The sequence below is a fragment of the Takifugu flavidus genome, chromosome 12, assembly GCF_003711565.1.
Source record: "Takifugu flavidus isolate HTHZ2018 chromosome 12, ASM371156v2, whole genome shotgun sequence".
NCBI classification, from domain to species: Eukaryota; Metazoa; Chordata; class Actinopteri; order Tetraodontiformes; family Tetraodontidae; genus Takifugu; species Takifugu flavidus.
This window is the reverse complement of record NC_079531.1, coordinates 3,484,503-3,510,426: the sequence shown is the minus strand read 5'-3', so window position 1 is coordinate 3,510,426 and position 25,924 is coordinate 3,484,503. Positions and strand designations below refer to the sequence as shown.

General features: G+C 48.2%; 1 protein-coding gene across 2 annotated transcripts; it reads left to right on the top strand.

Moving 5' to 3' along the window:
- The first annotated feature begins 1,236 nt into the window (after nucleotides 1-1,236).
- On the top strand, nucleotides 1,237-24,255 carry cdon (cell adhesion associated, oncogene regulated). Of its 2 annotated transcripts, none has more exons than XM_057049948.1 (19): nucleotides 1,237-1,717; nucleotides 12,085-12,223; nucleotides 12,755-13,033; nucleotides 13,343-13,489; nucleotides 14,043-14,186; nucleotides 14,261-14,551; nucleotides 14,628-14,900; nucleotides 16,902-17,170; nucleotides 17,446-17,620; nucleotides 18,303-18,419; nucleotides 18,958-19,161; nucleotides 19,440-19,621; nucleotides 20,025-20,130; nucleotides 21,272-21,394; nucleotides 21,642-21,833; nucleotides 21,931-22,211; nucleotides 22,303-22,382; nucleotides 23,254-23,513; nucleotides 23,619-24,255. In XM_057049948.1, the coding sequence occupies exons 2-19, from the start codon at nucleotides 12,151-12,153 to the stop codon at nucleotides 23,771-23,773; spliced, it is 3,351 nt and encodes a 1,116-aa protein (XP_056905928.1). In that variant the 5' UTR covers nucleotides 1,237-1,717; nucleotides 12,085-12,150; the 3' UTR covers nucleotides 23,774-24,255. The 2 variants fall into 2 exon arrangements, with proteins under 2 accessions (XP_056905928.1, XP_056905929.1); XM_057049949.1 differs by lacking the exon at nucleotides 1,237-1,717 and adding an exon at nucleotides 11,728-11,905.
- The last annotated feature ends 1,669 nt before the right edge of the window (nucleotides 24,256-25,924 follow it).

Sequence of the window (25,924 nt, the reverse complement as noted above, 5' to 3'; positions counted from 1 at the left end):
TCCTCAAACACCCCTCCCAGCCCCCGCCCCTGGCCCTTTGTATGTCGACCCTGCTCCCTGTGGACTCGCCGCTCTCTGGCCTTTCACATGCGACTGTGTCCAATCACTCTGCTCACCCCCCTCGAACCCAGAGAGTCGGTCCCCATCTTCTGCCCGCTCCACAAGAAGGGGGGGGGGGGTATACACATCTGAATCTTTCTCACTTCAAAACAGAAGCAATATACTGCAAATATGGACACTCTAAAAATTCAATATTTATCAATATTGAACTTTTCGTTTGATGTTCACCTGCAAAATTTCGCTTGTTGGATGTTTCTAGCCGGAGATAATTCAGGCTAATTGCAATAAAGTTGAGTTGTCTCTGAAAATACATGAATGTTTTGTGACGTTTATCCCCCGAGAGCCGATGCTGAACTTCAAAGTAAAGAAGAGGGGGAAAAAAAACAGTGACTGAAGACACTTTGTGACAGGAAGACGACAGAATGGCGACAGAGCCGTCCAACTCCCGCGGCTGTCATTCATCAGCCTTGTCTCCGCCACCTCCTCCGTGTTGTTTTCGTGACAGGGGCTTCGCTCGTTTGTTGGCTTTGGCTCTTCTGGAGGGCTCCGTCGGGGCGACCCTGCCTCTGGAGGGTTGGATCACACCTTCCATGAGAGTCAGCTGTCAGGTGGCGAGCTGCACCTGCTGTCTGAGGCAGGGTGGGCCCAAGAAAACCGCCTGGCCCGAGCTGGGGCACATAATTACTGCCTCAGAAATTATTATGCTGTTTACTTATGCCCATACGCATAACAGATGACTGTTCCACACCCAGCTCCCACCCCCGATGTTTTCTTTGCTTTTCCAACTCTGGCTTTATTGCTTTTGAACATGTTCCTGTTCAACTAACTTTAATCCCATTCGACTCCTGTGGGCAGGTACAAGGACCAAGTAAATACGAATAAGCTCCAGTTTTATTACAATAAAACATGAACACAGTAACAGTTGCAACATATATCTAAAATGTGTCCTGGATCAATCAGCAGTACATTTATTTTAATCTATAATTTGCAGCGATAGGAGGTTGTTTGTTTTTTTAATCATATTAGTGATCAACAGGTGTTCAGTCGATTCTTATTATTTCCAGCAGGTTAAGCGCTGAGGAGGACGGAGGAAGGGTTTTCTTTTCTTTCTTTTCAGATTGTAAAAGTTAATGCACAGTATGTATGGGCTACACCCACTCCGCACCCTCCTCTCCATGCAGGAGCCGTAAGGAGCTGTGGGGCTGGGACATTCCTGCAGCTCCGCCGCTGCCATGATTTGCTGAGCTATTCGACACTGCGCGCTTCAAAGATGCGTGTGCGGAGGACGCAGCGGCAGACAGAGCTCACGCACAGCCCCCTCTGACGGATTAGACTGGCTGGGAGAAGACTGGAACTTACGCTTTCTCCCCAAACGCAGCGCTCTCCGGTCCCTGCAGGAGACAACTCCGCGCTACCTCCAGCACAGCCACACCGGGAGGGGGGACCCCTCGCACCTTGGACGCGGAGCCAGCGCAGCTGCGCGGGTCTGAAAACTCTCCTTCTCTCGTCACCTCCGCCTGTTTTCATGTTCCTCCCGTCGTCCTGCCCTTTGAGCCCGCGTCTACTGGAGGGCCCCGTACGGATTTCCCTTCAGAAGAATGCGTGTTGCTCCTAATTCATCGGACAGCTCGCAGCTTTCAACCCTCCGGTACCAGAGGTAAGGACGGGCAGCAGGGGCGTCCCGGGCCGGCTGCTCTGCGTGCCTGCCCGGTGAGGGTGAGGAGGGGGGGTAGCCTACGGTGTTTTCCAGGACAGCGGGGCCAGTCTGGAAACAGCAAAAGCAAACGTGACGCGCAAAGAAGCCGATTGAATTAGTTCTCCGAACATTGGCGTCTTTTCTTTTGTCGGTGTCGGTGAAAGCGGAGAAGCGGCGGCTCTGTGCTGAGCGGGGGCGCCCATGTTCGGACACGGAGCTCACTGTGGATCAGTGTGGAGTGTACACATTACACATTACACATCACACATCACACATACGTGCACATTTACTGTGACTTTACCCCTCCGCAACGCCTATAACCCGCATTAAAACGGGTCCATTATTTTATACAGACAATATTCCTGACTTGTGTTGACTTCTCTCGCTTCAGATTACAAATCTGACTTTTTAAAATGCATTTTAATAGTTTTTAACCAAAAAAAGTTGTATCTTTAGTAGTCTCCTCCCTGTGAAATCAAAAGAAAAGACAGTAACACTTCACTTAGTTCAATAATTTACATCCGGGCTGCATTTCTGTTCTGATAGATTATGACTTTTTAAAATACTGAGTCTCCTCCATCACAGATGTATGTTGATGTCTGTTGAGTTGTTGAGCTACAACTCTGCTGTGATTGTGCATCTGTTTAAAGAGCCAGTCTTGTGCTACCTTCCCCACCGTCCAGAAGCAAGTCTGGTCCAAAGAGCCTTTATTGTTGAAACAAATTCACAGAAGATGTCGTAGATGTGGCGCAAATTGCTCATCGGTGCAGAACATTTCCCTGGATTTCACCTGCTTGCTCCAGTCAGATTGATATTAAAAATTGTGAATTAAGTAGATTTCCCTTGTCTCAAACGCACGAACACAGGTGGCAAAGGGAGATCGCTGCAGGTGTTGATCAGTCTCCTGCTGTAAAGTGGAAAGTTTACGGCAAACAAGAGGCTCAGTTTTCCGCAGATATTTTTGGTTTTCAGTGATACTTTTGTACATTTTGAAAAAAAAACAGTATTAATCCAGGTGAAACTTTTACACCTTCTAGTAAATTAATGTAATGTCATGGCTGCAGAGAGGAGCTCAGGTCCATTTTTCCACTCCTGAAATAATTCCCGCTGTCTGATCTTCCCCCTCTATCATCGGGACTTTACAGGGACTTTTGTTACTCGGGGGTAATTCTCAGAAAATGGAACACTTAAGAGTTATTGGGAACAAAGCATCAGATCCCTCTCCAATGCATGACATCCAGTCAGAGGGACACACATGGCTGATCTGCGATAAAACACCTCAAGTTCAAACAGTTGCTCGTGTATTGTTGTATCGGCGGGGGACAAGAAGACACTTCCGATGCCTTTCAGATCCTTTCAGAGCTGCCTGATATTGGGGTGGCTTTCGCCAGGGCCGGAGAGAGATCGGCTCTTTGTGCTGGGGCTGAGACACCCACGGCATTTAAAGCACTGGACGGCAAAATGGCGTCATTTTAAGGCTCCTTTTACAGTATAAATCATATTTTGCACAACAAATGAGGCTGCAGCACCTGCTGCATTGTATACCCGATACCCCTGTGGGTTACTTTTATTTCCAGTTTCCACTTAAGTGTGGGAGTTTCTCTATGTTGGGTATGAAATAGATGGGAGAATTCTCCCTAAACCATTAGTGACCTGGCTCTTATCATACAGACCAAAACAGCACACAGCTACACCATTAGGAGAGTTTGAATAATGTTTGAGCCATTAACATGCTCGCTAATGATGAACACATGTTGCTGCTGAAGAACTATGCTAAGTGGGCAATTTGGATGTAAGCGTGTGTAATGATACCAGCCTCTGCTCTCATAATGGCTCTCTTGATTTTTCTGATCTGTTCTAATCACACCGACCGCTAACGAGGACACACATGACTGCCGAATGGTGGCAGACGAGGCAACGGGGTCATAAAAGTCTGCGAAATGAAGAAAATCCTCCATTAGTTGTTAGAAAGTGAATCCATGAACTGACCAAGGCTCCTTTTTTGACCCGTTTCAATGGCAGAATATATATTTTTGATATATTAAGCAGGAATCAATAACAGCTAGCATTTGTTCTGTTTCAAGGATGAGTCAGTGTTTGATGAGGGTGTGTCTCCATGGGTCACCGAGGCTCAAAACTCCTCAGTTTTGTGGACAGACAGACTTGAAAACAGACATTTTGTTTTCACGCCACAGGCGGTTATTTTATTGCTCAGCATATATGCACGCATTCATCATCATCGCAGTATAAACATATATTGTGCAAGTATTTTATGGCTTAAAAAAGATGCCTTAAACCGTGTCGCTTACAAAGAGTTAAAGTTTCACTATTCCAGATTCAACAGCGTTATCTTATTCATCATATCAAGCAACAATTTACTGCGATTGTTCTCTGAACATATGAATTATGAGCTGTGAAAACTCTTAATGTTTTCAATCTGGAGTCCAGCGCCAGAGTTTATCAGAGCAGAATTTACTGGACTGACTGCGGAAGGTTGAATTTTTAATCTCCGTCCAGCTTCTCCCAAACTAAAACCTGGCTTGTTCTGAACTTTTGACACATCGCCCGGCTCCGACGCTCATTGCTCCGGGACTGAGTCATCCCGCAGCAGGCCCACTACCCTGCAAACCCCGGCGTCCATTCACAGAGGACGGGCCCACAACTCAGAGCTCATTAGATGGACAGGCGGGAGTTTTGGGCAGCGTGCCAGAAGAGCCCTCATGTTCAAGGGGTTGGGATGGGGTTGGGATGGTGTGGGGGCGGGGGTGGGGGGTGCTGATTGACAACGCCCAGCAGCCATGAGCAGGGGGTCAATGGGAAAGATGGGCAGGCCAGAGAAGGCGTTTGAGTCCTTGTGACTGCTGGGTTTGGTCGGTGCGCCCTGCAGCTGCAGCGCTCACCAAAAAAAAAAAAAAAAGACCCCACTTTTCTGCCTCCGTCTAAATTTATTCCCAGGAAAAGCCGCGAGCGGAATCAAATAACACGGCGCTGCGATGTAGACGCGGTAGCCGAGGTTGTCGCTCGCGTTTATACCAATCTGTCCTCTTATCTGCTCGGGGTTCACGCCTTCATTACTTAAACACCACAACGCTCGGTCTCAAGCCACCCCCGCCTCCCCACCCCCTGACAGATGATCCGCGCTGCCCGGCACTAACCGACAAGCATGCTCCTGCAGCAGGCAGCAGATAGGCCGCATGCTTCTGCAGCACGCCTCTTCCCAAATGTCAGAGGTGAAAGGGCCTCAGCTGATGTGTACACCAGCTTTCAACAGGCGCACGGATTAAGTTGCTAAAAATTCAGAACCTTGAAAGAGCTGAAAATGGATAATGGCTTTTCGAGAGACTGGAGGAATGAAATGGGAAACATCGGCGCTTAATTGTTAAAACAAACAAACAGTTTTTAGAACAGCAGAAACAGATGTTCCAGCCAGCCACCGAACTGCAGAGCGTGCTGGCGAGAGATGGGCAGCAAGAGGAAAGGAGGTCTGCTTCTTCTCTGAGGATGCTTCTTTTTCTGTTATTGTGATGGAAAAGGCAGGCCTCCCCTAAATATACATACATGCCTGTGTTCTCGGCGTGATAAGAGAATGTAAACCAGCAGCACTAGCCGCTCCGAACAGACACACACTGTCCATCTGACTGAAGCTCATGAAAATTCTTGGGCAGCAGATGGTTTCATTTGTGTGAAGCAAAAAGACGCGTTCTGAGTGAGATCACAGATGAAACCCTATACGTAGCTGCTCAACGCGATGAAAAGAGGGAAAGCTGGGAGGAGGTTTAAGTCTTTTTGTATGTTGCCCGAGTGAATATTAATAGCCTGCAGAGGCATCACAGTCATTCTAATTCATCCACCATCTTTGTTTTTCCTCTCCTTGTGCCAAAAACAACTGATTTTTCCACACAATTGTGGTGTAAATGCTGATAAGATCCTCTGTTCCGCAGCCCTCTGAAGCTTTCTCAGGCCTGATTTTGGACGATGACGGCTTCCACAGCAAAAAGGAGATTTATTTTGCATCCTCTGCAACTTTCTTTTTGCTTGAATCCCTTTTCCCTTTCCTGAAATGACAAAACCAAATATGCTGGAGTTCCTCCTAAGCGCGGGCCCCTGGAGTTAGCACTCCTCACTGAAACGACCACAGCTTTCTATTTCAAATGCTCAACCAATAAGTCATTTCTGACATGGTTTTTTTTTTTTTTTTTTGGGACCCAGAATGTGAACGCTGTTAAAAAGCCAGAGCAAGGATCAGCAGGACTATATTAAGGCAAAGCTAGCGGCTGGCACTCCCCTCTGCCTGACAAACAGCCTGCTTGTTTGAAGGCCTGTTTTCCTCCCAGATCAGAGCGAGGCAGTGCGGGTACTCCTGCCGCCGCTTGCCTCCAGGCCTGTGGTTGCGGGTGCCATTTTGGGCCTGGCCTGCTCCACAATGTTGCCCCCTTTAGGAGGAGTTGAAGCCCTTATTTCGTTTTTTTTTTTTTTTTTTAGATAAGCAGAGGAAGTTAAGTCACACACGATGCGTTCAGCCTCCTGCATTGTTCTGGGAATGTTTCGAGATTCTATCTGATGGTCGGCATACTGCAGGAAGTTATTTTTTTCCCAATAGATGAAAGCGCATTTCTGGTTTGGCTGGCTCTAATCAAGTAAAATAACTCACCACCGTCTCTCTGTGGGACACTTACACAGTAGCAAACGCACATAAACTTGCACAAAGGCAGCACTGAGCTAGCATAAACCAGGGTTCCTATATTATGGTTCTGCTGTACTCTTGTCATGAGGTTTTGTTTCTCTTGGCGAAAAAATGACCTACGTCACGGACGGGTTGTTGTTCTCGCCTCTGTCGCTGCAGCCGTCAGGAGATCCTAAATATGGTGGGGAGGTTTTCGCGACTTGAGCGATAGCCAGAAACGGAAAATCGGATGAGTGGTGTGTTGATGTGTCAGCACCCAGTTTGCTTCACAATCGCTCAATTTGTTGCAAAACAGTGTAAATCTTTGGAATGTTGTCTGCGGGAGTGTGTATTTGTCTCTTCAAATTTGTATGTCTAAGGGGGGCTGGTTTGTTTGTTTGGGCTTTCGCAGCCTTTTGGACGTGGCAAAGAAGACAAATTATGTTTTGACCTCTCTACACGTGTTTGTTTTTCTTGGCTGAGGAGTTTTTGCAGACGAGACGTTCTGTCCTCCCCCCGCTGCCCGAGCATTCGGCCAGTTAGACGGTCTGTCAGCCTCAGCCTCACCGCCTTCGTGTAATTTGTCTTGACAAATCCAGCAAATACTTCTGATCGTCTTTTTGGGTCTCGCTCTACGAAACCTTTATTTATTTTTGAAATAACAGCATTTGATGTGTGTTTTATTTTGAAATTGCTCTTGGTCAGCAGCCAGCGAACCATCAGGAGGATGCTGAACAGAAACTGTTGTCTGCGTCTTTGCTCCTTGTTGCTATAGAGACACAGGCAATGACGGAATCCAGGAGAGTTTGGGGGAGAGTTGGGAGGCTGCGCTGAGGCGAGAGGCGACGGAACGGACGGGTCAGATCGTGGCGTACCCATATTTTAGAGCGCACATTAAAAACAAAAACAGAGAGGAGGTCTCGGCTTCCCCAACAGGAAGTGACGTTTCAGTTCTTCACCTAACTTAATAATAAATGATTAGATTGTGCCATATATTTTCCATGCGGGCTCATCGTTTGGGATCAGAATGCCTCGTCCCCTGCTCTGCTGCCACAATAGCGGCGCAGACATGCCCCCCCCCACCCCCCTCTCTGGGGTGAGGATTCAGGCTGTTGGCACATGTCGCAGATCAGCGTTGTAACAGCCTGGGGGCAAGATGGCCTTCTTGTGCATTCCTCCTTTCCATTAGAATTACCTTTTCGTCCGAGCAGACGCTCCCCTGTGGGCTGAAAGGCCTGTGAAATCAGCCGGAAGGGCCCAGCGAGCTTCTACAATAGGCAGGGTTGTTAGTTACATGCGCTTTGCAAAAGGTCTCAAGGTGGCCTTGTATGGTGGTGATACCCGGGGATCTGTTTCCAGTGTCCGAGGCTGCTATTGAGTTTCGCCCCTGTGGTTAATCCCGCTGTTCATGACCTTGGGAAACAGCCTTAGCACACCACCCTCCTGTCTGTCCCCCTGTGTCCCCCTTACAGATTCCCAGGAAAAACAAGACGCCGTGGAACAATCTCCAATTAAGATGGGTCTTACATATTGTACCATTCAGTCCTTCTCACTCCCTCCCTTTCGCTTCCATCTCAGCCAACAGGCCCAAGGGTAGAATTAGTCTCACAGGTTCCTGCCCAGGCACTTTCGAAGGGTCGGGCTTTGCTGAACGGACATAATGCGGGGGAGGTGAAGGGGTGTGTGTGTGTGTCCTTGGTAAACAGGGCTTTGTGGGATGTGACTGTCTGATCCCAGGGGGCCTCTCTTTTCATTCTTTCTCACATGTGATCCCACAACATGGCGCCGTCGTCGGGCCTTCAGCATATCTGGGTTCTGGGACCTGTTTATCCCAACAATCACCCTACGCCCCTTGGATCCCGACTACTGAGTCCTCCTCCAGGGATGGAGGAGGACTGGGAGCGCTGTCTGCAGAAGGAGGCTGTCCTTGTGTCCTCTCTCACTCCAGTTAAACGGGGGCTTGAGTGCAGACGTTGCATTATGGATCCACTAAGCTGCCTTGAATGTGGTTTGATTCTTCTCCTAATTCCCATATTTGATTCCTAATCATGTCTCTCATTTTCTTTTTCTTTCCCATCCTTTCGCTCTCTTTCTCTGCCCCACTTTTAATAATGTCTGAGTCTTTAATCAGACAGAATACGGCCGTACTGGAGGCCCAGTCTTTCCACTCATTAGTTCTCTCTGTGGCCCCGGGCTGCCTCAGTGGACTCACTCAGAACATAGAAACCCATAATGGTCCCATAGAGTCTACTCTGGGCTTTTTTGGAGTTTCTGGGCCAACCTGAATGCAGTTAAGCTGAATCATCCTTCAGTTTTTGGCACACACTGAGGCCCGAGCATCAATTATCTGTATTTTTCTCTCTCCGAGACAAATTGTGCGGGAGTAGAATGGTGCTGTGTACAAATTGGGCTAGAGTTCAGAATATTCTACTGTAAACTGCTGCACTATAAACATGCTGATGTATTGGTTTGCACTCCTCTAAAGACAGTTGTGTTTCTGGGGCAGAATAAGTTTGACTTCCTGGTAAAAACAAGAATGATGTTTAAACAGAGTAAAATGCACCACTGAACTAGATTTGGTCATTTTGAGGACTGATGCCACATCGCCACAGAAAATATCCCAATAATCGTGTTTTTTTCCCCCCTACATTTCACCTCCCACTCACTGTTTCTCCAGTTCAAACCCCCATATTCCTTCACCTTCCCCCAATGCCTCATCTTCGTGTTTGGAATTATCTCCCATCTGCGATTGTCTCATTGAGTCCATCACACTCTGACTGCGGAGCTGAGGTATGTGCGCTTCAGATCCTCTGTCCGTGAGATGTGGGGCGTGTGCAGACAGGTTTAGGGTCTAACGCGTGAATCAGACACTGAACGCAGAGCAGATTAGTCCATCATTTGGAAGTCTTCCAGAAATGTTTCAGTCTTTTTTTTTTGCATTTCTTTCTTATTGATTGCTGGATGCTTCCTGATTGTCTCTGTTCCTGAACTGGGCACAGAGCGGCTTCTTGATGTTTGCCCTGAGCTTTTGTTCATCTGAAGCATAAAAGCTTCAGTCAGCAGCACCAGTTGTGACCTGTTCTGGCCTCCAGGGCTTTGATGCTGCGCCACATTTCTTTTCTCCCTGTTTACCCAATCTGACAAGGATATGGGCCAGCCCCACATGTGGGCAGAAGGGGCCTTTAAGTAGTTCCTGCAGAGGCCTCGAAGAAATGCAGGTGCTAACCCCCCCTAGAACTCAAACCACTTTCCTGTCCCTGAGGGTAGCCTGACAGTGTGTTTATTTTCTCCAGTGCCATCACCGGGGAACTCTTTTGTCCCAGCAGGGGGTGTATGACGCTCCTGCTCGGCCTGGTTTGCTTTCAAGATGAGCAAATAAAGGTGCTGCCTGTCACTGGCATATCCACTGTGGTTTCCTCTGGAAGGAACCTTGACAGATTCAAACCCCAAGTGAGGGAAAGGAGGCGTCTTTAAAAAGCCTGAAAAACACCCAGAAAAACAGGAACTTTTCCACTTGAACCCACTGGCCCTTACCTCATTTATTTTCATAAACTGCCTCTCTCCGGCTTCAGTGGAGGAGTTTGTTTTATGCTCGAGGTGTCTCTGCAGTGTATGCATGGCTGATTCATCTGAAATGGTTGCCCTACATCTACAAGGTGCAGAAGTGCAGCAACAGGGCGACGGATCACATCTGGGAAATCTGCAATGTTGTTTCTATCTTACATAGCAAAATGAGGAGTTTAGAGAAGAATAATGGACTTTCTTTGTAGGCCATTTAGAGACAAATTGTCACTGGACCAGAGGAGACCATTCCTCATATGTCAGCTGCTTCCCCTTTTTTATCAGGGCGTTTGCTCAGGAGGAAGCAGGACTCTGCTTTCCATGCAGCCGGAGCTGCCAGCATCAGGATAACTCCCTGATATCCTCGCCGAGCCTGTCTCCGTTGAAGCGGCCACATGGTGGCGGATGTCAAAGGAAAGCCAAACAGATAAGAAGCAGGAATGATGCCCCTGTGTTTCCTCGTTACTTCAGATCAAACGGAGAGATAGCGGACTCAGTGTGTGTGTATGTGTTTGTTTACACAAGACGCCCAGTAGGAGTTGTTGTACCTGAGTGTTACTCTCAGCTGGAGGAAGTAACCAGATAAAACAAGAGAGCGAACCCAAGATGAATACATTGTGACACAGCTCTGTTTTCCCATCATATCCTGTGTCAATATGCCCCCACTTGGCAGTGTATTTTCATCCTGCTGTTGCTGTTATTGAAATTATATATCATTATTATGGTAGAGAGGAAAAGATAGTTTCCACTGATGACAATGATGAAGGCAGCGTGCAGGGCCTGTCGCAACTCGTGGAATGGAGAAATGCTAGCTTGCACGATGTGGACTTGATCTGCCTGAAAGAGCACATGCAGACTAAAGCCTGAGATCCATCATGTGCATTCAAGTCAAAATTGCAGGCTGCTTTTATTGTTGCTCTTTCTGTGAAAATGTGAGCTACCAAGAAAGCAGCAGAAAACCTTGCAACCACTTTGACTGGGAAGCGTGCGCGGTTTTGTGTGGAAAAAACTATTAACACACTGAAAGCCGGAGCCAGAGGTGACCTTTGGGGGCTGGTCCAGGGCCACTAGACACCCGCTGGTTCACCATCTCTCTCTGCTCCCTGCTGACCTTTGGCTGGAGTGTGAGAAGGGGGCGGGGCCAGGAGCTGGAAGGGTTTATTATTTCCTGGTTCTCCTCTCCTGCTCTTCATTCTGAGGGACAAAAATGAAGACAGCAAAATCAATATGCCAATAAATTATCTATCACTTGAAACAAACACGAGTTGCATTTACATTTTTTGCCTTAATATTAAATAACGTCTCAAACAAATGGCATTTTCTGCAGCCCCTGACGTGCAGGGTGGGCGACAAAAGAAACAGTGTTCAGGTTGGAGCACAAGGTTAAAAACCTGTTCAGCTCCACCAATCCCACCTAGACATCATCCTTTTAATTTGGGCCACCCTTCAGCCCCGGTTGGACCTTCCGCTAACGTCTGTGAGCCACTGAAGCGCCAGTGTGAATGTCACAGCTGGACAGCCATTGTCCCTCTGGCCTCAGGCTCAAACCCTGGATACCAACCAGGAACCCCGGATCAAAGCTTCCCTGGATTATTTTAAGAAAAAGGAGTAGGAGGTGCCACAGTTGGAGGGGGTCAGGTTGAAAAGGATTGAGGAATGCTCCTAATTACGTGCCCTCCAGTGTGTCTGTGTCTGCACTTCAGGCTACAGTGAACCTATGAGGAAGCAACACGGTGTGACAAGAGAGTGATATTGAGAGCGAGGCGAGAGTCTCTCCAAAGCCACTCCATTAGCGGGAGACCTCAGCGGCCCAGCGGGAGAGAGAGGCAGGGGGGAGAAGGAGCTGGACATTCCAGCCTCTGTGGAGACTCAGAAGTGGGCGAGAAGAGGGGTCAGAGGAGACGGTGGAACGTGGAGATCAAGGAGTGTGTAAAGAGGATGTGTCATGAAGCTTAGCTTTGACGTATAGGATTCTTTTGGAAACAAACTGCTAAATACTGCTCGTCCGTCTTTTCAGATTCACATTTTATGATCCATTTCCTGTTGCGTTTCCATTTGGAGCTCATTTGGGATATGTGTTCTTTCTCTTCCCCCATCATTGCAGGTTTGCTGAACAGACCAGTGCGTGTGGGTTGGACGACACGGCTGCTGGCAGGGGCTAAAGTGCACCATGGACAGTGGCCTGAGGGTCCTCCTGTCCACTGTGCTGTGTCTCAGCCAGTCTCTGCTCATCAGCTGCTCTCGTAAGTTGCCATCTCTGCGAGCTTAACGAGCGGTGAGGGACCTTTACGGAGTGTGAAAGGTGCCCCAGATAGTACAGACGGCACAAAGACCGCTCATTCAATCCATTTTCACTCGCTTGCATGCATGGTTTCATCAGATATAAAATACCCGTTAAAAATCCATGGAAATGGGCAGGAAAACAGTTGTGGCTTTCAGAAATGTACATCTGGCACCGTCCAATCCTCTGAAACTCAACTGATTCCAAGGGTCAAAGGTCAAGAGCATTCCATCCTCATCAAACTTCTTTAATATTATAGTTACCAAAGCTCTTTTGATCTTTAATGTCCTACGTAAGTGTTTCTGATTTGACATTTTCCCTGGAGTCATTAATGCCAGAATAATGCTATTCAACATTTTAATTAATCATACACTTGAAAACCCTGACAACTTGTGTCTGTAGAGATGTTTCCTTTAGACTTGGACTCTTTGGTTTGATTTGTATCAGGATGAATTTCATACATGATTTTGAACTTCTTTTGTCTTTTCCTCAGCTCACTCCTTGTCTTTCCTGTCTGAGCCCGTCTCTCTGGTTCAGAGTCGCGGTTCTGTCGCCCGTCTGCACTGCTCAGCGAGTCCTCCGTCGGCCGTGGTTTCCTGGCATTTCAGAGGTCTTCCCTTGGACAAAGCCACGCTGCCTGGCCTGGAGATCACCAAGGACTCCCTCATTATCTCCACCCTTAGCTCCGAACATGTTGGCGTCTACCAGTGTGTGGCACGTTCAGATCGTGGGTCAGCCATCGCCAGCCGCCCTGCACATGTTGCTATAGCAGGTACTTATGCAGATAAATACCCCATTGTGCAAACTTGCCCTGTAATCAGCACAGCAGTGATAAGAAATAGAGGAAAAGGAACACTTTCTCGTCCTTGGTCGCCTGCTGCTGAGTGGTGGAGGAGAAGGAAGCAGGTTTTTACTCAGGCATCCTTCCAGTCACCTATTGACCTTAATGAGCATGGAGCTTTCCTGTGTGCTGTGTTATTCTACGTCTCGCTAGAATCTACACTCAGATGGCCAGAGCAGGTTTCTTTCTTTACTATGCCCGTGCTCAGCATCACCTTCCTCTCTCTCTTTTTTTTAAAAGAAATATCTGAATACGAAGACGGCCGACGCCGTTCGCTGTTGGTGCAGGAAGGTAGCACCGTTCTACTAGAATGTCCTCTACCTCACAGCATCCCTCCTGCTCTGCCCAAGCTGAAAGTACGAGGGGAGCGACTGGAAGAATCAAAAGGTTTGTTTGACACCAGCAAAGTCGTCTGAATTTATGTCCTGGCATCAGCAGAAGTTGGTGATCGGGAGCGTTGTCACGGTCCTGGAATTTCTTATCGGATATGATATTGTGGAGATTTCACTGTTATTTATGACACCAGAAGGAATAAAAGTCAGTTCAGTGATTAATTGTTACCATTTCCAGACATACACACAGAGGCATGAAGAAATTAAACATAATAAAAAACAGATGGATCAAAAATAAATCTATTAGTTAAAAAATAATTAAACTTAGATTGACATAATTTTTGCTTTTAATTAATTATTATAATTATCAGAGTTATTGTAAAAAGACTGATCGTGGCAGCTTTGCTCAAGATGCTTAAATTTGATTTAAAAAGCCATTACATGGTATTTTACAACACTGGATGGAGACCACTAGGAGACAGAATGGACGGATTAATGGACAAGGAATATTTGTTCCCGTGTTAGTTAATCCTTCCACAAATATAAAATCATCACTTCAATAAATGACACATTTGTTTGTGCTTTGTTTTTTTCTCCTCTTTTTCCAGATGAGTATTTAGTTCTTCCATCTGGAAACCTCCAGATTGTCTCTGTATCAGCGCAGCATCAGGGCATGTACAAATGTGGTGCCTTCAACCCTGTTACCGGGGAAACCGTCTTTCAGTCTCATGGTACTAAGCTGTTCGTGAAAAGTAAGTCTGAAAACAAACATTGGCGCCTGCCGTTTTTGTTCTCTCCCTCTTATGCTTCTCACCTGTGTGTTCAGATTTAGGCTCCTCCCCCCCAGTGCGCATCATTTACCCCACCATGCCAGTGACCGTTTCAGTGCAGCGCTCGCAGCCGCTCCTGTTGGAGTGCGTCGTGTCGGGTAGTCCTGCACCAGCAGCCAAGTGGTCAAGAAACGGTAAAGAGGTCACACCGGGACCTTTTCACCATCTGCAGCATAACAACCTGGCCTTTGTTGCCGTGACAACGAGTGATGCTGGGACCTACAGCTGTACGGCCGAGGCGACCCAGGGGCCCGTCATCAGCGCCAGCTATACTGTGAACGTTCTTGGTAAGAACAGGCCCAGACGGGTGGTGATGATGTCAAACTCGGGTGCGAAATTGATTTGTCTGCCGCTCCTCCACAGAGCCGGTGTCTGTCGTAGAGGGCCCCAACGACCTGGTCGTCACCGCCGGCTCTTCCGCTCACTTCACCTGCGCAGCCAAAGGGAACCCTTCCCCAAATGTCACCTGGCTGTTCAACGCTGAGCCCATCCCGTCATCGTCGCGTCGCTTTCAGATCTCAGGATCCTCACTTGTTGTTACACAGGTAGCACCAGAGGATGAGGGCGTGTTCCAGTGTCTGCTGGACAACGGGGTCGGCACGGCAACATCATACGGGATGCTTACAGTACAGTCAGGTTTGCAAAGATTCATCTGATTTTTTAACATTTTCAAACTTGATGTGAGATAAAGATCAGGGAGGAATCATTTAAACCCTGACACAGAGACCTCAACTGACACGTAAGTGCAGTTTGGTCCAGAATCTTGCTGGCCCTGGAAAGCCCTGATGCCGATCAGCCAGGACCAGTGAAGGCCTGCACATACAGTATCAACAGGGAGCCTTCGCTCATTGAGTGTGTTTCTGAGGACTGGTAGGAGGCTTAGCCAAGGCCGCCCTCCTCCTGAGCCTTGAACTGAGCTTGAGCGTGAGAGTGAGCTTTGTGCACGCTGTCGGGGATAAGCTCCCAAACGCTGGAATGTAAGGAGTAGCCATGCAGGGTTAGGACGAGGAGCAGACCACCCAGCTGTCAACATCATACACAACTGCTTTTTATTTATGAACGCATCACAACCTCCCCCTTCTTCTACTCCCCTCCTCTCTCCCTCTTTCTCTCTCTCCCTTCACACCACGGCCCCATTCCTTGGCTCGGTCCTCCATCTGGTGATTAATACGGCAACGTGTGGCATATAGGGAGTGCAAATCAGCCGAGCTTGCTGGAAAACATTCGTTCTCCTTCCACAGAAGAATGAGGTCCCTACACAAACAAAAGTGAACAGGATAAGATGATTGGTTCTCCCAACAGGAGTAAACACTTTTTTAAACGTACCAGCCACGAGAATGAGTCCAACAGCAATTTAGGCAGGGTTATCTGGAAGATCAATCTTTAACTACAGTAAACGATGTGCTTTTACCACAGCCTGGGATGAACCACATGGGACTAATTCTTATTAACAACCACTCTGCCCACAGTCTTCGTCAGCATGGATGATTAATTATGTCTGGCACTTCCTTCCTAACAAATATATTTAGAATTGTTGGATACGATGTTATAACTATCCAAACTGTGGCTATGGGCTGCATGTGTAGCTCTTCAGATGCTCCTCTTTAATGGGTTGACCTTTGAACCCTAGCAGCAAACCTTTGACCAGGCAGAGCAGCACTTAGTCAGGATACAGCGCTCTGCACCGTCAGGATGGCCGCGGACGCTGCGGTCGTAATTGCCTCATGCTGCTTGTTGGCGGAGGATCCTTGGCTGTGGTTACTGCCGTGACTCATAGCTGTGGAGGGCAGGGAGGGAACAGGCGGGAGAGTGTGCGCTGCTGGATGTGGCGGCGGGGTCCGATTCTCTCCGGTATTTTAATGGCCGGTGTGTGGAATGTGTGGCAGCTGGTTGCAGTCCCGGGATCAGATCTAGTGTTACCAGCGGCGGGCCTGCTCAGGAAACTGCCGCTGCACACAACCCGGCGTAAACCCGGATCAAGGAGTCTGCAGACTCCTTCGACTTCACGTGTTTGGGTTTTAATACGTAATGATGGAGCTGTTTAACTTTAGAGGGGTAGCTTGGAGTCTCAGTGTCCTCTCTGTGTCCTCCAAAAAATTCCGGGCCAGGCTCTGCCAAAATAGTGTCAGCCGTAATAAGGCTCCCAGCTCGCATGATTTGTCCAGGTGGAGCGCTCCGGTGCAGATTTAATAATAAAAAAAACAAACAAAGTGCTGTTATGCAGTGGCGCAGAGATCCAGGTTTTCCTTGTTATTTTATGTAGATTGGAAGGCTCGGTCCAAATGTAACACTTTCCAGCACATCTCGTCCTCGGAGGACACGAAGGGCCACTCTTTCAGGCACTGACTGACTCCCATTGTTCCCATTGCTTCACCGTTTATTACATTATGTTTTCTCCGGTGAGGGGATTTCAAAACTCAAATTAGATCCAGGTTTTAGAGAAGAAATGGAAAAATGAAAATACTGAAGACCATTGTTTCTGTGGTATATTCAATATGTGATGTTATATTGTGAAATTAAAGGAAGTTACCATTAGAGTCCTGTAAATTGATTCTGATTGTATGTTTACTTATTTTTCATTGAAGCTGCTGCCTGAAACTAAAATGCACGTGACCTTTGACCTCTGTTATTTGACAGATCCTCAGCCGGGCTCCACGGGCACCACGCCAGAGGTCTCGCCGTCACTTCACCCCATGCAGAGCGATGAGGGCCACGAACTCTTGCCGGAAGATGAAGGCGACGCGCTCGACCCGCCACCCGACAGAGGGGGTGACCGTCCCGTCCCCGAGGCCCCCATCATCATCAGCCCTCCACAGACTCACAAGCCGGATTTGTACGATCTGGAGTGGAGAGCGGGACGTGATGGGGGGAGTCCAATCAACGCCTATTTTGTCAAATATCGCAAGGTGAGGTTTAGGGTGTTGAAAATGGGTAAACACAGTTTATGTTTTAATAATAATAAAAATAATGTGTTGAGCAGAAATGAGCCAAAGATTTTCCTGTTTGCATCATTAATCTTTGTCTGACTATTAAAAAAAACAACATAGTCACCGAGGAAACTATGACAAACTCTCAGAGGGACGGTTGAATCCACTCCCTGTTAGTCAGACATACAAATAAACCAAATTTTGGTTTATGACAGACTAATGACTCAATTTCCCCAATTTTTACTGTTTGTCAGGTTGATGACATGGGAACGGTGGTGGGGAACTGGCATACGGTCCGCGTCCCTGGCAGCGAGAATACCTTACGTCTGTCGGACCTGGAGTCCTCCAGTCTCTACGAGGTGCTGATGGTGGCTCGGAATTCTGCAGGCGAGGGCCAGCCGGCCATGCTCACCTTCCGCACCGGCAAGGGTCAGTCTGCTCAAGATAAAGCGATACAGATAATTCTCCATCCACCATTATAACACGATGGAGCTTCATCGTGGTTCTAAAGACTTTAAACCACCTCAGTGTACGACGACTGCCGTCCATATGATTTATAGCGTGATCAAATTGCTGCAACAGAGTTTGAATGACTTCAACTTGTCCAAAAACGGCCAAAAATGCTTTGCCACAGCAGCACTGACATAAATGTTCCCTGGTCAGAAATATGTACCATACTGCCAACACCCAGAGGTTATTGCTTCCCAAGAGTCTTTTACAAAATGATCCTGGACTGCAAAATGCCAACTGCAGCCCAGACTCCCCAGAACAATGACTGCTCAGTGTGGAGTCTGTGATTTATCCCCAGTCTTTGCGATTTTATTCATTCACTTGCCATAAATGACTGCATCTTACAACACGTCTTCTTTAACCCCCCCATCTGTGATCTATGCCGCAGGAATGTAGATATCCCAAATTGAATCTAATCATAGGAATATTACACCAAGGTGATGGACAAAAATCTGTCTTTAGTATAATATCGAACCTTTCTCTCTCTCTCTCTCAAGCACACACACACACACACACGCACACACCACAGAAAATCATGGCATCTTCTGGGATTATACCCCTGCTGGACACTGCATTCTTATGCCTCTCTTCTACCCCCCAGAAAAGACCATCACCTCCAACAAGAACCCGTCCAAGCCGCCCGTCATCTCTGTGCCCCCCAAAGCCCCAGAAGACAAAACCACCAACACACACTTTGGTGTGGTCATACATGACCGAGGTAAGCGTGGCTCAGCGCCGGCCACCTACTCTATTCCCGCTCAGATCGGGATTATGGGATGTGTACGCCGCCCCACTCAGATCTCGTGTTAGTGTTTAGCTGTGCTCTGCTTTGTTTCGTTCTGCTGAAAAATCCAAACAGTGAAAGTGTGGCTGACACCTTGTTGTGACTGTGTGATGAAGGATGCACAGAGCTGTGAGCTTGTTTTATGCTCAGCTGTGTGTGTGTGTGTGTGTGTGTGTGTGTGTGTTGTGTGTGTGTGTGTGTGTGTGTGTGTGTGTGTGTGTGTGTGTTAGCCATCCTGCAGGCCTACCTTGCTGAAACTAACACTGGTCTTTCACTAACTCTCTCTTCTCCCTCTCTTACTCTCTCCGGCCTCTCTCACTCTGTGGGCTAAGAGCCCAGGCAGTAAGTACACATAACTCAGCACGCTCGCTCACTGCGCTTTGTTTACTTTTGCAATACTCCCGAATTGCGATGCGACGATGGCGACCGTCGGTTCGCTGCTGCATGACTCACTTTGAACTGTTTGCCGCAGTTCCAGAGGCCCCCGATCGCCCCACCATCTCCATGGCGACCGAGAGTTCGGTGTATGTCACCTGGGTCCCGAGAGCGAACGGCGGGTCTCCGATCACGGCGTTCCGTGTGGAGTACAGACGCGGCCGCAGCGCCGAGTGGATCGTCGCGGCGGATAATATCTCCCCTCTAAAGCTGTCGGTGGAAGTTCGCAATCTGGAGCCAGGTGAGGTTTCTAAGTGTGGAGAAAACGTTTGTTTAAATTTGAGGAGATTAATTTAAGGTTCGGAGGGTTTCATCTGCCCGGCTGAAACCCGCCATGCAACGCTTTGCTAATTTTTAAAGCATTTAAAGTTTTTCCTGTGTGTCTTTTAACTATTTCATTAGCAGAACCACCTGGGATTTCTATTTCAAAGTAACAGAAATGGCAGCGTTTGCTGGAATTAATTCTCCGATCGGTGGCATTTCCCCAACTGCACTGACGCATTCCTTCTCTTTCCTCAGCCTCCACCTACAAGTTTCGCGTCGTCGCCATGAACATGTACGGCGAGAGCCCGCACAGCATTCCCTCCAAACTGTACCAAGTGCCCCAGGCCAGCCCGCGTATCACAGAGCGACCTGTGGTCGGACCCCACATCTTATCTACGGACGCCATCAGCGACACGCAGATCATGCTGCGCTGGACTGTAAGTCAGCCTTCCGTCTGATCCCGAGTTGGAAGATGCTGCGTGTGTTTCACACGTTCCAGCTGTTGTGTTCCCGCCGCCCTTTAATTGAGCAGCAGCGCTGATTGGAGCCCTTCTGCCGGAGATTAAGTCGACGTTTTGTTTCCATTCTGTGAAGCGGTTTGCCGTCCTCGCAACAGTTTGCAGATGGACGCTGAGAGCTCCCCACATTTTCTTAACCTCAAGCGGTCCCATTATTGCCTCGACTTCAAACGTTGCAATCACAGTCTCGCTTCCAGTGCTGCACATCTGCTGATAACAGACCACCTCCACTTACTTGCTGGAAAATTCCCTCTCTCTGTGTAATAATTGCCTCCCAGATCGCGCTACCCCAACTTAATCTGTTTTTTCCGCCCCCCCCCAGTACAATCCCTCGAGTAACAACAACACTCCGATCCAAGGCTTCTACATTTACTACCGGCCCACAGACAGCGACAACGACGGCGACTACAAAAGAGATGTGGTGGAAGGTGAGGAAACTTTAACGCTTTTGGCCTCCTGTAAGCGAAACTCTTGCTCTGCAGATGAACTCGGGAGTTCGCAGGCTTGCGGTTTCTCGGAGTCAGGCGCGAGGAGTCGTGAGGAGTTGCGTTTCTTGCCGTTTGATTTACAGAGTGCTGTCTGTGTGCAGCAGGGCTTTCTGAAATGTGTTTTTAATAAATGGTAGCCAGAGCTGAAATACAAGCCCGGCTGGAGGAGCGCGGCTCAGGTTGCCGCGTGGAATGCTAATAGTGGAGCCTGGTACAGAATTGGAGGCGGGACGTCCTGTCACTCTGCCCAAAATCCAAACATCTACATCTTAACACACTGCTCATTGCCTCGGCCTTTTGTCACATCAAAAGTTTATGTAAATTTATGATCTTATGCCACTGTTTTTAATTTTTTTTAAAACTGAGAAGAAAGAAATGAGATTGAATTATAACAAATCATTCCAGTTTTTAGTAGCAGTAGGTGTTTAGATCCAGTTCCTTCACTTCTCTGTTCTCTTATTTTCTACTATCAGGTATCTGATAGTTAAATGAGTGTATTTACGCAGAATCTGGGCTCTGCTTTTACTCTGAACATCTGCTCTAAGCGTCTGATTCACAGAATGCTGCAGATTCAGCTTTTTCTCATTATTCCTGCATAAAGTGTTAACTCTGGGCAGATGCAGCACATCTGCATCGGCCTGTTCCAGCTCATATTGAACCAGAAAAAAGCAAAAACCAATAACCTCAGCTGTTGGAAATGTAGCATTTCCACTTTCTAGATTGACATGTCATCAGAGAGTGTGTTAGGACTGGTAGCGGCATTGTGTGTGTGTGTGTGTGAATATTGGACACAGGCCAGGACAAATATGAAGCTGCCGTATATGGAACTCATGTAGCGTAAAGCAACTGTCTGGAAACTCATGGGACCAGCAGTGTAAGGGGGGGGTGCATGGAGAGGAATGGAGTTGTGCAAAGTAGAGAGCGTGAGGCAACATGACTTCCGTGAATGTGTGAGACATAAAAAGAAGGTGCAGAAAGGAGTTTATTCAGGATATGGACTGATGTGTGTCAACACCTGCACCTGGAGGAAGACACGCCTCACCTTTGTCTCCCCTCCTCCCTCGCTTTCACATCTCCTCAGGGCTGAAACACTGGCACATGATTGGACACCTGCAGTCCGAGACCTCCTACGACATAAAGATGCAGTGCTTTAATGACGGGGGAGAGAGCGAGTACAGCAACGTCATGATCTGTGAGACCAGAGGTAAGAAAAACAGCAGAAATGAGTCACGTCAGGCAGACGGCCACTTTATCTTGACTCCCAGGCATGTTTCTGCGAAGGCTGCAGCTTTAATGGCGGGTACGAGTACCATAATTACACATAAATGCAGCGAGCTTTATGAGGTCAACAACAATGGATTGCATTTTACAGTCTGGTACTCTGTTATTTGCCTTTGTTGCTGGCAGCTGAAGAGCTTTTCCTCATGTCCCCTCTTCCCCCTCTGCCGCAGCACGTCAGTCCCCGGGGTCGCCCAGCCAGCACCCTGTCACCCCACCTGGCCCCCACCCTCAGGAACCACCCAGCCCGCCTGGATGGCTGTTGTACACCATTGTGGGCTGTATTTTGGGAGTGATGGTGCTCATCCTGCTGGCTTTTATCGCCATGTGTCTGTGGAGGAATCGCCAGCAGAGCAACACGCACAGTGAGTCATTTTTGTGTGTGTGTGTGTGTGTGTGTGTGTGTGTGTGGGGGGGGGCTTTAGCAACTTCAGAACTGACAAAATTCCATTTTTCTCCTAGAGTACAACCCTCCGGGGTACCTGTACCAGCCGACTGAAATGAACGGCCATGTTCTCGAGTACGCCACGCTGTCCGGCTCTGGCCACATCAATGGCGGCATCCCTGGGGGGTACAGCCATGGTGCCCTCATTCCCCAAGGATGCCACCACCTCCACCACAAACTCCCCAATGGCCTGACGCTGCTCAACGGCACCGGCAGCCTCTACTCACGCGGCCACGATGGCACCCTGGCCCACGGCAACCGCGACTGCGAGCACTCGCACCCGCACCACCACCACAACGTGAGTCTGTTGAGTCACCCACAACTGGAGGCGCAGCAGCACCAAAGGTGGGAGAGTGCTGGATCTAAATTGGTTTCTGTCCTGTCACCAGGGTGGGGGCATGTACACAGCACTTCCCCAGACAGAGTCATCGGACTGTATGAGCTGTCAGAACCTCTGCAACAACAACAGGTACAGAGTTGGTACCGCTTTCAGGACCGTCAACGCAGAAACGCACATTTAAAGTGCTCGTAAATATCTTATGAGTTGGTGTGAATGTTGGAGCTCCATTTCATATTTTCAAGTTAAAAAAAAAGGCCAGAATGACAAAAATGATGCAGAACATCCTCTAAATTAATTTAGAAGAGTGTTTTTGCATGTTGGGATATAAAATCTTACCACTCACACACACACATTCTTGTACTTCTATTATTGAGAGGACTTTCATTGACATAATGCATTAGCCAGCCCCTTACCCTAACCCTCCCAGCTTCAGCCTGAGCCTGCCCCTAACCTAAGCCCAATCCTAACCCTAACCTGAAAACCATGTCTTAACCTTCAAGCAGTCCTCTGAATTTGTGAGGACCAGCCAAAATGTCCTCACTTTAGCAGTAAAATGCAGATTTTGGTACTAGGTTTGTAGCAGGGATTGGAGCACACACACAAATACACACATATAACCCAGCTAGTCTTGTTTATATACTTACAGGTCTCCAGCATCACAGTTTATACTGTGTGCACCCAGCCAGGAGACCTAATGAGCCTTGAGTTTTACCTCTGGCAATGGGGAAAAAGAGGGGGGGGGGTCACAATCCAGTTAGAGTGATGGGAAGCTGCACATGGAAACAATATGCACCTGTTTGTCTGCAGCTTTGTAGCATCACCGTCATTTAGAGGCAGAAAGACTGGAGATTTAATCTCTAGTACATCTGTTAATGATGATTTTTTTTTGCTGTGTTTGAGTCACATTAGAGTGATTTTAGAGTTTGTGCATGCAGAGGGAGAAGCAGAACGCCCCGCTCAGATCCTAAAGGAATCTCTCCACTGCCTTCTTTTTATACAGATGTTACAAGGCCAATGGCACTTTTCCTGGTGGCACTCTCCCTCTAATGCACCGCGTGGCTCCGTGCCAGCAGGACGGGCTGGAGATGGTGCCTCTGGGCCAGGTTACGTCTCAGTGCCTCGGTCCTGACGGTCAGATGCACCTCGGCGATCGGGGGGCCGAAGCCGGACAGAACCCAGAAGAGCAGAGGGAGTCTTCACCCTCGCAGCACTCCTGCTGTCTGGTCGGGAACAGCGAAAGATATCCGATGGAAAACACTGGTGAGCTTGGTTACTTCACACGTGTAAAATGAAAAGAAGCCAAGGATTAAAAGATTTATACAACAGGTTGTAGATCGTAAATCCACCCTCCGCGTGTGTTTACAGCTGAGACGGAGGTGGAATACACGGACAGGGATGGGCCTGTGGTGTGCTGGGACAGTCTCGGCCTGCCAGACTTGGACTGTGACCAAAAGCCTGTTTGGATTTCCAGCAGCAGCCTGGCAGGAGAGCTGATCCAGGCCGGCCCACAGGAGGTCTGAACAAGGTCTGAGCAGGAGCAGAGCGCCCTGCAGTGAGCGGGGCTTAGACAAACCGGGAGGACGAGAAGAAAGGCAGACGAAGGAAGGACAGCGGAGGACGTCAGAGACACTGTAGACTACGGTGACAAGGACAAAGACAAGGACAAGAATCTGTTGCTGGACTGAGCTGAGACCAGCTCTAAACTACAGTGGGTCTGAGTGAGGACAGAGAAGATCCTCAAAGACAGAAACTGTGTCCCGCTGAAGGGAAAAAAACTCTTTAGATGACTTATTTATTTTTTGTAGTAGTAAAATATTATTTCATATGAATGTATCTGTTTTAAGGACAAACATTTGTCTTTTATATTATTTATGCCTTTCGGATGAGAAATACTTTTTATTTTTTTTGTTTTGTCTCTGTTTTCCACACAAGGGTGGAGATTAGAAATTGTCTGTAAAGTTTTGTAATAATATAAAGAGATGATATGGAAGAGTACGCAAAAGCAACTTGTTTTCAGCTTCATTCCTCCTCCTCCTCATCTTCCTCCTGTGTGCGCGGAGCCCGACGAAGGTTTGCGAGGCATGAATTTCCCGGCCTCGGTCCAAAGCCATCGATATTTCTGGCAGGTCTTTGATGCGGTTTTGTGATGGACCATCCCGCTGCACTGACCCCTGAACTGCACACACTCACACACACACACACACACACAACACACACACACACACACACACACACACACACACACACACACACACACACACACACCCACACACACCACACACAACACAGTAGTTGCTCTCATGGCCTTGGTCTGGAACAGAAGAGGGATTTGCACCAAACAGAAGTATATCTGAAACCAGTCAGCTTTCCTTTCAAAATGTGAAGCAAGAACCTCCATGTCAGGTGTGTGTATGTGTGTGTGTGGGTGTGTGTGTGGGTGTGGTGTGGGTGTGGGTGCATCAGCAGTGAAGATGTCTGCAGAGAACTCATTCATAAAATGTGCTGTGTGTTGCTCCTCTGAAGCCTCAGGCTGCATTAGCCACCAGCGGGTTTAAAAGAATCGCCGTGACGTGCCGGTTGATTGGAGTTGACGGTGCCGCAGAGGGTGGATGACACGGCTCGGTGTGTGTTCCACTGAGGATGATGGTGCCTGTCTGCTCAGATTTGGGCCAGAGTCAGATGGCAGTCCTCGGGCTCAGGCTCGCCTGGCATCTCTCCTCCCTGTGATGGCATACGGGAAATTCCTGGTATCCAGAGTCTCCTGCTTTTAAAGTAGGTGTGGCATCTCCAGGCTTATTTTTAGTTTGATGGTAACACTTAGGTTGGCCGAACCGGCTTGCTGCGGCTTTCAATTATGCTTTACTCAGGAAAAGTGAGTGGAAAAACTCGGCCCATTGTGAGCTGCGCCCAGAACAGAGGGGAACAAAGCGACCAGTAGGAAGTGAAGTCGCAAAGGGGGCGGGGGACGGATTACTGACAGATGTCGGCTGGGATAATGAGGAGAAGATAAGGGCAGGACTGTCTCCAAATGAGCTGATTCTTCATCTCCCACGTCTATCAGTCGCCACTTCTCCTTCAGCGCCTCCCTGCACCCTCTGCCCACGCAGCTACATCCCTTCATTAAGGAGCCCATGGGAACAAGAAAGCTCATTGTCCTCACTGGAATTCCTGCCTCTCGCTGCAGAGTCGACCTGTTAACGCCGGTCCCTTTTCCCCCCGCCCGCTATTCTTCCTTTCTTCATTACTAGATGAATGAATTAAGCCGTGCAGTTACCTCACTCATTCTCCCTCAGGAGGCTGGTTTTCTGCTTGAGATGGCATAAAACCACCAGCGAGGCAAATTTTTGGCTGGATGAATTCCTGCAACACTTCCTGGAAATGAGCGTGTGTGTGTGTCCTCGTGGTGTTGCCAGCTGTATGTTTGTGGTCAGGCTCAGGCATCGAGCCAGGTGTCCAAATTGAATTCATGGTTAATTCATGCATATTGCTTTTAAGATAACTATCTGAATTAAGTGGGAAAAATGCAACCATCTTAATGGCAATTTTTTAATCAGTATAACAACAAACCAGGAAGACATCAGATTGTTGGTCCAAGTGTACTAAAATTAGAAACAATCTAGTCTGAAAGCTAAATTCATCTGTCATGAAGTGACCTCAGATGATGAGACTGC

Excerpts from the sequence above, each read along its gene's own strand:
- cdon (XM_057049948.1), top strand. The coding sequence starts at position 12,151 with ATGGACAGTGGCCTGAGGGTCCTCCTGTCCACTGTGCTGTGTCTCAGC. Across the intron at positions 14,552-14,627 it reads CTATACTGTGAACGTTCTTG|AGCCGGTGTCTGTCGTAGAG; the intron begins GTAAGAACAGGC and ends GCTCCTCCACAG. Across the intron at positions 21,834-21,930 it reads CCAGCAGAGCAACACGCACA|AGTACAACCCTCCGGGGTAC; the intron begins GTGAGTCATTTT and ends TTTTTCTCCTAG.